General features: G+C 50.9%; 1 protein-coding gene across 1 annotated transcript in view; it reads right to left on the bottom strand.

Annotated features, from left to right (window-relative positions):
* The window catches only part of CACNA1H (calcium voltage-gated channel subunit alpha1 H), a 258,550-nt gene that overhangs the window by 125,599 nt on the left and 118,472 nt on the right, over positions 1-14,479 (bottom strand). The window contains exon 2 of the mRNA XM_059826531.1: positions 1,586-1,697. Within this exon, the coding sequence (XP_059682514.1) occupies positions 1,586-1,697 (112 nt within the window). The remainder of the gene's footprint in view (positions 1-1,585; positions 1,698-14,479) is intronic.

Here is a 14,479-nt window from a genome sequence, read left to right as displayed (position 1 = left end):
TAGAAACTAAATTCAGTGCCTGGGTTCCTCACAGACATGTGCCTGTCTGTTCTGGGGAGAACAGACCATGCAAGCCATGTGATTGCGACCTGATTAAATCATGAAAAAAAGGAAGCAAATAAGGAGCATTCAAGAATGTCACCTCCTCATCCAGGCAGGATTGCCTTTGTCTGCCTGGACATTGTGACAGGGACGGGCATCCTCCAAGCAAAGTCCCACGTGGGGGAATACATGCAGAAGGACAGCAGGCACGTGGAGGGTAACTTTTCAGGAGAGATCGGGCACTTTCTGATGGGCTCTCTGGGGGCAGCTCAGCCCACAGCTGCCTGCAGTGTGACATTTTCTGGTGAAGGAGATGGACTAGCCACCTCCGGATGCCGCTTCACACCAACCCTGAGCCTGACCCTCTGAGACGATCCCTATGCTGCATGCCTTTGGTGGCAACAGTTTCTCCAAAACTGATCTCATTCCATAACAAACCTCTAATGGCTTCTCAATTAATCTGGTTTACTTGGCTCTGTATTTCAAAGATCCTCTTTTAAGGTTGAAAGAGGGTTTGATGATAAACTCTGCCATTCCTGGCATGCAGGCAGTTCTGGACCAATCTTTGAAAGAGGCAGGAAAGGCTGGTTGGAAGGATCCCACTGGCCTTCCCATACGGCTGAAATGCTCAAAGGGAAGTAAAGCAGCAGATTTGTGCGGGATTCAAACGCACCAAGCCCGTTACACTACCACATGTCGGTAGTGCCTGCCTAGGTTGATGTAATGCATCAGAAACAAGGGAAGTTGGTTCCAAGCCTGAGAATTGAGTTGCTGCAGGAAGCCCAGCGCCAAGGTGCAGCCCACACACCAGATGCTGCCGGGATGTGCTTCCAAAACGAATCCTGCGGGCATATGGCGGCGAGGGGATTGCCAGGACGCAGCAAGGGATGAAGTGACAAGCGTGACGCCCCACTAAGCTTGGGGTGGCCAATAAGGGTCTGTGAGCTTTGTACACGTATGCGTTTCCCAAAGGTCAGTTATCCTGGTACTTGGCAATGCTGCACTTCAGCTGGTGGGCTCTGCTGCGAAGGAGAGCAGGCACGGGCCTGTCCCATGCTTTTTTGTTCATGAAGAAAGGAATGAAATGGCAAAGTCACCGGTGTCATACTGCACAGACGAGACTGCAGAAATCCAAGAGACGCTGGCAGTGAGCTGGCTGGGGTGGAACCGACTGACTGCAAGCAAGAGGTTCTCTGCGGCATTGGTCATCCTGTAAGTAAAAACTGTTCACCACCTCCAGTGGGAGCTGGATGCCCAGTTTTGAGCCCCCCTACCCTTACTGGTTGTGTAGAGAAAGGATCTTGCTGGGGTAAGCCCAAATCAGTCAGCCTTTGGGTCTCACCTAGGGCCATGGCAGGAGGTCTCCTCAGAGGACACTCTTAGCATGCCGAACTGTGGTTTATTGGAAAAACCATTCCTATGGGAAGGGCTTTCCTGGCTGGATCCTCAGGGAAAGGAACAAGATGGGGGTCCCAGCTCCCAGGACGGCCACCCCCCTGCAACCCGCACATCCCAGCCAAGCGGGGCAGCATGGGATCCTTACCTCCAGGATGGTGCACCGCTCCGACTGGCACTCCACGTCTTCACAGGGCTGGAACATGCCCAGGGTGACGCAGTTCAGGAGTATGACCAGCATGCTGACGTGCTCGAACCAGGTGAGAGGAGGGCGTTAAGGAGAGCACACGCTTCAGCGGCCATCGGGAGGGGGGAAGCTGAAGCACCATGATATTTACATGTCACTCCTCCCGCAAACACAAAAGAAAACACCACCAAACATCCCAGATTTGCTAAGGTTTGAAGTTTTTGGCAACTGAGGAGAGGGCCTTAGAAAGGGTGGTCCTGCTGAGATGAAGGGACAAAGGATGGCTTTCATTTCCTACACAGCAGCAAAGTCAGAGCAGCACAACCAGGACCATGGCTACGCTTTCCATCCCAAGCCCTCCACACCGCCATCCTCTTCTGTACTTCACGCATGCCCAAGGGCAGCCATCTGCTTCTGTCCTCCTCCCACAGCAACTTTCATCTCCAGATCTCAAAGGGTTTTACCAATGAATCACCCCACACATCCGCTAGCATTAAGTCTCTCACTACCAAGCTAAAGAAAGCCAGACAAAGAAAGATGAATTAATTCAGGCACCACCAGAAACCTGGCGTGTGCCCGGTTCCTTGCTCCAACCAGTGAGGTTGCTCTCCTTGTTTCCATCTTGAGTCATGGGAATGGGTGCTGAATGCAGACTATCTCCTTCCTACCCAGTTTCTAAGTCTCAAGGAGTTCTAGAGTCCATTTTGAGCTCTACATCATCACCGAGGATGAAGGCAAAACAAAGCAAAGCCAGAGGCACAAGCTGGTAGGGCCAAGGATGGCAGCACATTGGAATACAGGATGGAAACCAGCATCCAGGGTGCACAGCACAGACTTCAAAAGGGGTGGAAAGGGCTCAAGGTTGGATGTCTCCAGTCACCAAAAAAACCCACGATATTCTCTTACGGAACCCACCAGTGATCAACTGCACTACCATTAATAGTTTCAAAGCAGTAAGTGGTGACTTGCATCAGAGCAAAATAGGCCCAGAGCTTATGATTACTGCTGCTGGTATGACTATTAAAAATAATAAAAAAAGATTTGGGGGAACTAAACAGGAGTTCCACAAATTAAGCATGAATGAGAGAACAGTTCTTAGGAAAATAATTGGAAACATCTGTGCATGAAGAAACCTTTATGCTTTCAAACACACCAGTGAACGTGAGCAAGGGATCATGGAGAAAGAAGCACATAGACATTGTCTTATTTCTGGTAACAACATTTCTCCTGCTCTGGAAACCTGAACAAAAATACCTACCCTATTTATCCCCGCTGCTTTTAGAAGTATTTTATCTGGCATTTTATCAGTTCAGCATAAGATTTATCGCAGCATAAGATTAGGCAAGTGCAGGGCTGCAGTCTCAAACGACTTTTGCACACACACTCTCATTTACCCAGATTAAAAGAAAAAGAGAAATCAGCAGGGTCAGGTCCTGCAGCTTCCCTAAAACCTGAACCCAACCCACTTCTTGTTTTAGAGGGGGCTTTAATTGGAAAATTCAGAGCTAGGAACACCTTGGAGCCCATGCTGGGGACCAAACACGTCAGACTTGGAAATCCACTTCTCTAAAATGGAAATGCATGAAATCAAATAAACAAATGAAGTAAAAACCCAGATCGCCCTGTGAGCAATGCAGAAGGAGCTGGAGCAGGCGGAGCTCCTGGCCACAGCCCCGGAGGACTTGTGCATCGCTGAAATACCAACGTCAGTTTATTTTAATTTCTCCCTCCCTTCAATGACTTCTTTCTGATTTTTGACATCTTTAGGGGCTCTTTAGATCCTCTTTGCTTTCACCTAATTAGAAGCAGAGTGGTAATCCTGCTCCTTAGAGAAAACAGCTCGCATCAGACCCGAACAAAGCCCAACCCGTGGCCACATCCTACTTACAACATTTGCATTGCTTGACGGGATTCACGTGGAACTCCCTGTAAACACGGCTCCTGCGGTATTCCCAGGGTGCCTGCAGTTGCATTCATTTCACTTATTATACTTGTGGGGTTTTTTTTTCCTTTTAAAGGAAGGAAAAAAAAAAGCATGTGAATTTTGTAACATTAAAAAAAGATATAAATGTGTGGATGAATCTCCTGCTTCCCCCAGGAGGGGAGCACACTGGCCCTGTACCTGGTTGCTCCAACCTTGCTCCTCCGCCCTGACCTGGGACACTGATCCTGGGCTCCGGCCGGCTCCATCCCCTGCTGCTCCAGCAACGGGGAAACGTACACCCTAGGCTTTTCCCTGCCACAGGAGTGATAAGGCTTTTGAATTCACCATCCACCAAGGGCTGCTGGTTGCGTTACTGTTCTCCATCCTGCTCTCCACTGCCTGAGCCCTTGTTTCTAGCAGAACTGATCAACAATTAGATTTTGTTTTCCATTAGAAAACACTGATTTGTCAAAAGTGAATCATCGTCGTGATCCAGTTTTGATGGCAACATTCAATTAAGACAGGCTTTTTTGCACAAAACATCAAGAGTCTGTTCCCAGCAAGGCAGAGGCACAGCCCGTTGCTGAAGGGAGTCCTCAGGAGCACAGGGGAACGCTGATGGATGCCGGGGTCTCCCACACCCCGGGCTCTTCTGGCTTCTGGGTTGGTGCCTGTTTGCTGCTCAGATCACTCTTATCATGATACAAAATCACAAACATTTCTAAATGAAAATTTTCCGAGCAGAAAACCTGCCTGCCCTCTGGATCTGACATCTAAGGATGAAGATGTTTGCGGGGTAAAGCCCCCGTTCTGCTGAGCTAACCCGAACCTTTGTTCAGGCACTCTGCTCATCAGATCCCTAAAAAACTTCTCTTTCTTTCTTTCTTTCTTTCTTTTTCTTTCTTTCTTCTAAATGATCTGATTGTGCTTTTTTATGGTTAAATAATCACCTGCATGAGAAGAATTGTCACTGGAGTTGAAATGAGTGCCCTGATTCCTTAAAGACAGGCAGAGCCACCACTGTCCTCTGTCCATCTATCACCAAAGCCGAATTCAGTGTCTTTCAGGACACCAGTAGAGTTGTTTTAATTTTCTAAAAGAAAGAAGAAAGGTTCTCCCATAGCTTTGAGGCCACAGATGTTTAGAGGCTGCCAGCGTAGTCAGCAAGGGTCAGGCACAGCCGCGAGATGGAAAACGGCAACGCTGCCGCACGTAGAAAGAAAAGAGACAAAAGAAAACTTGTGCTGCCTTTGAAGAAAAGGCTGAAAAGGTGGAAGAAAATCCACTGTAGGGAGCAGTTCTGCTTTGGCTGGAGAACGGACTGGAGGAGGGAGGAGGAAGCCCCTGCTCAGGACTCGGACGTTTGCCAGGGATGCTCCTCTCCTCCCTTGTCCCAGGACCTTTCCCAAAGGGATGGGGCTGGAGGGGTCTGAGCCAAACAGTTCTGTCCCTGCTCCGCCCCTCCAGCCCATCTTCCTCTCCTGCGCCTGCGGCTCCCTCAAAGGCATTAAGCTCCTGCCCTATTTATTTTCACATCAGATTAACGACAGTGAAATCCCTAATTCGAAAGCGGGATTACCCCTGAGTACTCTGCCCTAATGGGACTAATCCCCCCCTCCCTCCATTGCACAGATATTTGAGGGAATTTCAGTTCACTCCCCCCTTCCTTGCTTCTGGCTCTGGAGGAGTCCAAAAGCGGTGATTTAATCCCTGGCTGGCTGCTTTCCCAGAGCCCCCCAAAGCCATTTGGCCTTCAGCAGCCACGTGGAGATGCTCCAAAGCAAACCCCCTGGGCAGCGGGAGGTGATGCTGCTTTGGAGCGTGGGATTATGGAGGGCATCTTTTCACAGCATCCTCCCCACAGAGCCTGGGCAATTCAAAATACCTGGCAAGAAAGAAAAGCCCCATTCTGATAATGATGGGAATCACAGAATCACTAAGGTTGGAAAAGACCTGTAAGATGATCAAGTCCAACCATCACCCCAACCCCACCATGCCCACTAAACCATGTCCCGCAGTGCCACGTCCACACGTTCCTTGAACACCTCCAGTGATGGTGACTCCACCACCTCCCTGGGCAGCCTCTGCCAGTGCTTCACCACTCTCTCTGCAAAGAAATTTTTCCTAATATCCAGCCTGAAACTCCCCTGGCACAACTTGAGGCCATTTCCTCTAGTCCTGTCCCTTGTCACTTGGGAGAAGAGACCAACACCCACCTCCCCACAACCCCCTTTCAGGCAGTTGGAGAGAGCGATGAGGTCTCCCCTCAGCCCCCTCTTCTCCAGACTGAACAACCCCAGCTCCCTCAGCCGCTCCTCATCAGACTTGTGCTCCAGACCCCTCACCAGCTCCGTCGCCCTTCTCTGGACATGATCCAGCACCTCCATGTCCTTCTTGTAGTGAGGGGCCCAAAACCCAACACAGAATTCGAGGTGCGGCCTCACCAGTGCCGAGTACAGGGGCACGATCACCTCCCTACTCCTGCTGCCACACCATTTCTGATACAGGCCAGGATGCCGTTGGCCTTCTTGGCCACCTGGGCACACTGCTGGCCCAGAAGAGAAAAAGAGAAAGGAAAAGGTGAAAAAAGTCCACAGCAATCTGACGGTGGGCTCATGCCAGCACAAATAGCAAGGATGTGGCTGGAGACAGAAGCCCCATGGCACAGAACGGCCTTGTGGGTGACCCCGCAGTGTTGCCACACAACCTGCCCGGCTGTTTTGCAACCAGGAGGTCAAGGAAGGTGAGGGATGGGACCACCAAACTCAGCCGTACAGGGCTCCTGCTCAGACCCCGAGTGGCACCGGCTCTCACGCTGCTGGAGCTGGGATGGGGCTGGGCTGGCTCGGGATGCTCCTGGTCCTCCGGCAGCAGTGGTGACTGCGACCCGCTAAAACCGTGACTGTGCAAAACCGGGTACTTCCGAGTTACCATGGAAACTGCTGCTCTTGAGGCCACCGAAGCACCACCCAGTTTAAAAGCAGCCCACTTCACGACTAGGAGATTTGAAAAGAAAAAGATGCAAAGGGGAAATCTAGACTAACCGCTGGAGGCAAAGATAATTGCGAAAGATTTGCTTAATATTTCTTCCTCTGACACAAATTCCTGGCTAATGATATCTCAAGCGCATCTGGGCCGAGCTCAAATCCCCCGGACACCCTTTGGGCAGGAGCTGGGGAGCGGCAGAGCCCTGCCCACCCCGGGGGGCTGCTCCCGGCCGCACAGCTCCGCGCTGCGGAATCGACACCCTCTCTTCCACTAAAATCTAGCCCCGAGTTTAGAAGTGACAACACAGAGACCAGGCTCTGCCCTGAAATGATGGTGACCCCACCTGCTGTTAGTGCAACGGCTGATGCTGAGGCTCTCCTGATGCTGATGGTCTCCGGCAGCTTTTCATACAGTCTTACTGAAATTGCGTCCAGGAAAGACCGTTGGCTTGAGGATGAAGAGCTCTGGTTGCCAGAAGATGCCCCAGCATAGGCAAGACCTGCTTTTCCCGCTGACCTCTGCCGTGCCAGTTTAGCTAGTAAGGCCTTGACTTGATTTAAAAAGAGAGATGGGAAGTCAAGGGTGTGTTGAAGCTGTTGCTCAAGACGGCGCGAGTGTTTCCAGCAGTAAAACCGAATGGCAGGAGGCCAACGCAGAGAGCTGGGGTTGGGTGGCCGCTCATCAGCTCCGTATCACCTAGCCACTGGCATCAGTGCCAGTGGATGTGTCTGAGGAGTAGGCAACCTAAAATAAAGCTGGGTAGGAGCCATGCGTGTGTCCTGCCCGGAGGGAGAGCTCCCGGAACCTCCTGCCTCCGTCAGCAGCCCCTGCGCTCTGCCACCGGCAGCGGGGTTAGAAACGGCTCCTCCATCACAGACGCAGCAACATAGCAAGACTCTCATCTCCTAAGGACATTACCGATTAATTAAGGAATCCAGCTAACAAACACAGAAAATAAAATTGTCTTTAAAACTGCTGTCTGGCGGGTCCAGAGCAGAACAGGACATCAGAGTCGCTTTGCATCTTAGGGTGAAGAGCTGACCGAGGACGCCTGCAGTGGTATGGCTTTTCAGAGCATCAACATTTTTTCTCAGTGCAGCCAGTGTTTCCTGAAGACACGTTTTCATTTGGCCTCTGATTTAACTTATTCTTTTCCTCTCTCCCTTTTTAAAGCAGTGCAACTTGCGACTTTTTGTATTGCTGCCCTCAGGCCCCAAACAGGGCAGACGGGTGGCACTGCCGCACCTCCGCCGTGGCACAGGGACCTGCACGGGTCACAAGTACGAAACCCAGAGAACACCCTGGCCTCCAGACGCTCACATTTAACTTTAAAAAAGGCTTAATTCCTTTGAGTTTATGGCAACAGAACAAAGCTAAGCAAAAGCAGAAATAAGCTGTGTCCTCACCGAGCTCACAGCACTCACGCTGGGCTTTGCATCCGTTTAGTTCAACTGGTTTAGGCACGGATCTAATTAAACTGTAAGACCAGCCCCAGCCGGGCCTGACGGCTCCATCTCCTCCGGAGATGGTTTGTACACCATGACACGAACGGTTGCAGGCAGAAGAAAAGAATGGCTCTGCTGAACTGAAAAATGCCAAACCCAAACCCAGCATCTCCCAGCTCCTTCTCACCATAAACCTCCAATTCTTGGCCCAAAGAGAAAAGTAAAATTAACTGCAATGATGCAACTTGGATCTCTGTTTCATGCATTTTAGCCAGCAAAACAATGTGGATAGTTCCTGTTTCTGGAGGACTTAACACATTTGTGCAATGCTATAAGAGGATTTCGTTGCCTGCAGGTCGAAGTCTAATATTTTCTTTAAAAATTTGAAGACCGCCTTAAAAATAAAAAAAGAAAGACTTAAAAAGAAACTGCTTGTCTTGTTAGAAAGCTCGTTTTTCAATATCTATATTAACATTGCACAGGTACAGAGTAGAATGCCGTGCCTGCAGCTCGGGTTTGTGTCTCGTTCACTTCGCGTCGGTCATTTCCCCACTCCACATAACGAGCACAGAAACCTCCAGTGACGTGGGTATAGGTCAGGCCCAGACGTACCATAACGCAACCGCTCTCCTTCACTAGGCAGTTCAGCCAGTCTGCACCTCCCCAGTTTCAGGCAGATAATCCCTACCATCCGTCACTTTAATTCTAAAAATATTTCTGCAATAAACACAGTAAAAAATGCCGGGACCGTATTACCACTGTGCCGCAAACTCCCTTGCTTTCATCCCATGCCTTGTGAGGAAGGACATGCTGCTTCAAATTCCCAGGTCCTTCCGAGGGATCAGGCTCAGCTTCATTCTCCCCAAGCGCAACCTCATTTCTAAATGCCCACGTTGGAGAGAGCCGGGAGCCAAAAGCCTAAGCACCCAGCAACTGAAAAGCAGCAAGACAAAGATCATGGCGCTTACTGTTTTCACATAATCTTATTATTTTTAAGCCAGTCAGGGGATTTTTGGAGACTTAACCCATTATTTTAAACGCTCGGATCTGGCAGTATTGTGATTATTACTGTTATCGTATTTGTACGTACTGCACACGATGCTGAGGAATAACACAAAGCAATAAAAGCCAAGTTGTAGTTAAAAGGAGAACATATGTTTACAGAAGAAGCAGCCAGCTGAAGTTTCAGTTTTTATAGTCTAAGATGTGACTAATGCACTAAATATACACACACACATATATATATATATACACACACACACATCTGAGAGACAGGGATTTTCAGAGCGCTCTTGGTGAGCTGGATATGTACTGCTTGCTCATCGGAGAGCAGCAGGACTCCAGCATGTAATTCCTCCTTTGCAAAATCACAGCTGTATTTGCCTTTAAAAAAGAGGCTGGTCGGAAACCTGAAGACCTGCTTGTAAACCGCCCAACGCGGCATCCATCCCCTGGCAGAGGCAGGAGGAGAGCTTGGGGAGGCAGGAGAGGGGCTCGGTCCTCCACCCCAGTGCTCCGGATGACCCCAAGGATGCCCACGTGCTTGGTCAGACCACAAAGCAGCCGCTGCGCGAGATGGCAACGGGGATCCTGCAAAGCTGTGGAGCATTGAAGCACTTGCAGAAGGTCATCACCAGGGTATCGGGTGGGCACGGCGGCTGCCTTGGCTCACCACGCCCCACGGCACTGCCACCACATCTGTGTGTCCGTGTCCTCTGACTGATGGATGGGCCACCCTGAAAGGTTTGGGTACCCGTGGGAAGCTGCTCCAGTGTAGAAACATTGAACGAAAATTTCTGTTTTACCAGTATTTAGGGGTGCTGCCCAAACACCGGCAAATTACAGTAATAACACTTCCCATCCCTTCATGCCACCAGTGACAAAAATAGCTTTAAAAGTCTGCAATATCCACCTCATCCTGTATGCTAAGTAACAGAAAACAGTCCAAACTCAATGATATTTGGTAAATAGCAGCATGGGGAAAAAAAAAAAAATACAAAGAAAGAAAAAGGAAGAACAGAACTGGAAGACAAATGAGTCAGAATAAAATTCCCAAGAGGCAGCGCTGGCTGGTGCTGGCATAATTTTAAGGAACATTCTTATTTTTAAGAAGTTGATTGATTAGAGCTATTTTTAGTGCCCATACTGCACTGGATCATTCGGGTTAGTTTGCTTATGAATTGTAAAACAAAATGAGGCAGCTGCACTTCAGAAATATATATCTCCCCAACAGCACCACAAATACACAGACCAGAAGCAATATTTCAGCCCGAAAGACACCAAGTTGGCAGATGTCTTTGGAAACGGGGCTGACTGCAGAGAATTCTTGTTTAAGAAAGGATTAGCCCGAATTACTGGAATAATTGCATCCCACTAGTTTGCTAGTCCCGGTTGTGGGGCTCCAACCCGCTACCAGCCCCAAACGGATCTTGAGCAACAGGCTGCTCTGCTGCAGGATGTGCCTTTCTCCCCCAAAATGTGAATAATTCCCTTTGCCTTGCACAGCCAGAGATCGGGGAGCTGATTTTGGGGCAGAGCTCATGGATCTGGCCTCGCTAGATGATTTTTGGCTGAAGCATGGCAGGTTGCAGCCCTGGGCCTCCCGGATGTGCCGTCTGTGCTACGGCGATGGCATCCCAAACCTGGAAGACTTCCCCGTTGTGACGTTCGTCGTCACGCAAGGCAGAAACCTTGGTGCAGCTCCCGAGACCCTTGCGCAAGCACAGCTCTCTGCAAACCGCGGACCTGCCGCACAGTGGCTGCGTTCAGTGCCCGGGTTGCCCACGTGCCCGTTGAACGTCTCCTCTTTGGTTTTAGCACTCTGGGCAGCACCGAAGGTCTTTGCTCCGACAGCAGCGAGGTGTTGGCATTTGTCCTGTCAGGGAAAAGTCGCTAGTGCGCAACCGAGCCGCTGCCGCAAATGGCCGGTGGTCCTCAAATCACCCCCCTTACTGAGAAATCTTGGTAAGGACTGTAATGCAGAGATCAAAGCTTGTTCACAGATCATTCAACGGCAGTAAAAGGAGGCTAAATCCATCTCCTTATGCACCTTAAATCATTCACCTTGCTCAAGCCAATCCTTTGGAGCCATAATGAATTTAAAAGCAGTTAACTCCAAGTCGTTGTCATGTGTCATTTGTCAGACAGCTTCATTTTCCCTGCCTGTTGTCACAGCTCTGTAAGGCTGTTAGGAGAGAGGCGATGCAGCAAGTCGCACCTATTGGGGATTAAACTTCAAACTAAAAGGATGATACAGGCATAAAAGCACCTCGAGGGGTGCACATGCTCGCGCTGCCTCCCGATGCAGCTCAGTGGATGCAACACTAATCCTCCCCTGCTCTCGGGGCTTTCCGAGCATAAAACCAGGATCGGTAAAACCTGATCGCTACCGTTGCTCTTCCCTGCCACACACCTCCCCGGCACAAAGCTGTCCCGGTGGATCTCGCACCTCCCAAACAAGCTCAGCAGGGAAATCAAGGCAACGCAAACCATCGCTAAGCCCAAACCCCCAGGAAAACCTCCCCACGTCAGCCTGCCAGCATGCATCACCCTGGAAACATCGCCTCCCCTGCCTGAGTTAAATTAGTGCCTGTTAATGCCCAGAGTGAGGATAGCAAATGGATTTACCGTGTTTTTAAGGCATCCTTAACTGCTCCAAGATGCCCCGAGAGGCAACAAGGTTGTATCAATTAAAATGACATAAATGGACTTCGGCGCAGCCGTGCTGCACCGGGCCGGCTCGGGAGCTGCCCTCTCCATTTTCTTTTCTATTGTATGATGGAAAACACCATCAGTTCTGCAGCTGGAACCCCGCAGCCGGACCGTGCTAGAGGAGTCGGGGTTGGCGTGGTTTTCCTGCCTGCACTGACTGCTCTGAAGCCCTTGAGTGGCCGGTTCAGACCACCCCGGAAAGCCTCTGTTCCTGCCATTTCCACATGCAGTGATAAAACCCCTCAGTAATCCAAAGCCTCAGTCATTGAAAGGTGCTGTTCCTGATTGACGGTGCATGGAGATCTCAGGGCCAGGGCCAGAGATCAAGTCCCTACCGCTTCACCCAAAATAAATCCAAATGGTTTCCAAACACATCACAACCCATTCAGCCACCAAATCCACTAAATCCAGCCAAATGAGAGCATTTCATGCTCACTAAATTCTCAGCCATCATTTACCCATCAAGGAGACAAGGACAGCAACAGTGTTTTGCCTAGTCCCCTCCGCCTGCGTGACTCACTTGATTAAAATACATATAAGCACCTATCTAAGCAGTGACATGCGAGGGCGAGCAATCAGAGCAGGTAATTGCTTGAGAGAGACGGGGGCGTGGGTGAGACGCCAAATACTCGGGGAAACGGGTCACGGAGGGCAGAAAGCCGCAGCCGCATCCTCGGGGGCGGCTCAGTGTCATGGCAACTCGGGGCTGCAGCTCGGCTTTCCAAAACGATGCTGCTGGGGGTGAGCCCCGGCTGGGAGGTTGAGCCCTGAATATCTCCTGCGCCAGCTTTGCTCGGTGGTGGGCGACGCGGGAGGAGGCTGCGGGGAGAGGATGGGGGAGACGTGGCTCACCATCCACCTGCCAGCGGTCCTGCCCTCGCTGGGTTTGGCTCACGCGTCGTACGAAACGATGGGGCAGCACTTTTGGGGTTTGTTTTGCTTTTTTGGTTTTTTTGCTGTCTGCGGGTAAATGCAAAGGTGGGGGGACACACAGGTGGGTTCAGAGCGAATACCGCTGGACTCATGTGGCCGGTGCATCAGCAAGGCTGAACCAAGCACGGCTACTCCCATTTTCACTGGTATCCTGGTGAGTTAGGCGGGCTGAGGAGGGGAAGCAGCCTTCCTCTGTGCCCTCGGTGCTGAGGAGTAGGAGCTGTCACCCGCAGGGGACCACGCAGGTGACAAACATCGCAGCATCCCCCCTCTGAGGAAGGTCAGTGCAAAGATGAAGCTGCTCCAGGGCTGCATTTCCTCTGGAAACACATCACCTTTGCATCCCATTTGCCTTTTCCCTACATGTGCCGCTAGTAGAACGCATGCCATTCCCAGCCTGCGCTCGGCTAAATCGCTCCACCAGCTCGCTGCCTCAAAAGCGCAACCCTCGGGAAGCCAAACTCTGCTGGAACCCTGAAAATAAAGAGAAGAGGATGACTTTGTCTTCTCTGCCTCGCCTATCCAGCCAGGGAAAAAGTGCTTTACAAGAAACAGAAAGCAAATAAATTAAACTTTGCAGAAGCGCTGTGTGGTGGGTAAGAAAAATCCCTTTCTACAGATGGGAATTAGCAGCAGCAAAAGAGGTTGGAGGGATGCTTTGCGAGGGCCAGCGCTCCCGCTCGCAAGCCCAGTTTGCACCCACGCAGCGCGGTACAAGCCACAAGAGACAAAACACAGCCCTGCGTGAGTCACCCAAATTGGGGTGGGCGTCAGGCAGAAACTGCATCCCATCCTGAGCCCCCTCCCAGGCCAGAACAACCAGCATCATCCACGCAGGGACGGCAGGACCTCGGGCTGTCTTTGCATTAGCAGGATGATAGCTAGTATCTCCCATGAAAATATCACCTGTGGGGGCGTGGATCTCACTCTAGGGATTATCGGATCAACCGCCCCGAGTACTGCTCTCGCGGCAGGTACAGGACTCTCGTACCCGCTGCAGATCCCCTTCAAACGGGGATCGCAAACCTCCCTGCAAACCTGCAGCTGCGCAGGCAGCTGCCACGCGGGGGGCGGACGCCTCGCTCCGACCTCATCCAAACCCAAATGCTCCCCCAGGTTTCTAAGGGCAAACGAAAAGCGAAAAGATAAAAGATTTTGGAAGAGAAATAGCTGTCCTTTTCCTTTCCTCTGTCCTCACTTCAGCTACAGACAGAGCTGCATGGGACTAAAGATGCGATGTGCCCCAGGAACCCTGGGGATAGCGTGAACTGGCCTTTAGATGATAAGAGGACAAGAAAAACCTCCGAGGGACCAGTGACCCCAACGCAACCATGCCCACCCTGGGAAAGAGCTTGTGTTTCCCCGGCATAGGGTCCTCGATACTCAATTTGTGCTGAGACGCCCTACGCTGCAATAATTTCAGGAAGAATTTTTAACCTGACTCTCAGGAAAGAGAAAAACTGTGTTTTTCTTCCCTACCTTAGATGCTTCAGGTGTTTTACGCACCGTTAGTACCCCATCATGGCATTCAGGGTTGGTGCTTGCAAGGGCTTTGAGAGCAGCCATGGAGTTTTTTTCTTGTTTCTGCGACAATTCAGCTGCGTTGGGTCAAGCTTTTTAAAAAAAGGGTCAAGTTTTAAAAAAACTGACCTGCTGCATTTCAGCGACGTCTCCCTCGTAAAGCAGCCCTAGCCCCTGCCGGTTTTGCCGTCGGGGTCCCAGCCGAGATGTGGTGACACCCATCCGGGGGGCAGCCTCCCCCCGGCAGCCCGCAGTCGGGATCGCTCTCGTCACAGCGCCAGAGCAGCTGAGGGTGGCTTCAAAAGTCTGAAATATTTCATTTATTATCAGCAT

Source organism: Gavia stellata, chromosome 18 (assembly GCF_030936135.1).
Source record: "Gavia stellata isolate bGavSte3 chromosome 18, bGavSte3.hap2, whole genome shotgun sequence".
In the NCBI taxonomy this organism is placed as follows: domain Eukaryota; kingdom Metazoa; phylum Chordata; class Aves; order Gaviiformes; family Gaviidae; genus Gavia; species Gavia stellata.
The sequence above is the reverse complement of the archived record's forward strand: the minus strand, read 5'-3'. Positions and strand labels throughout refer to the sequence as shown.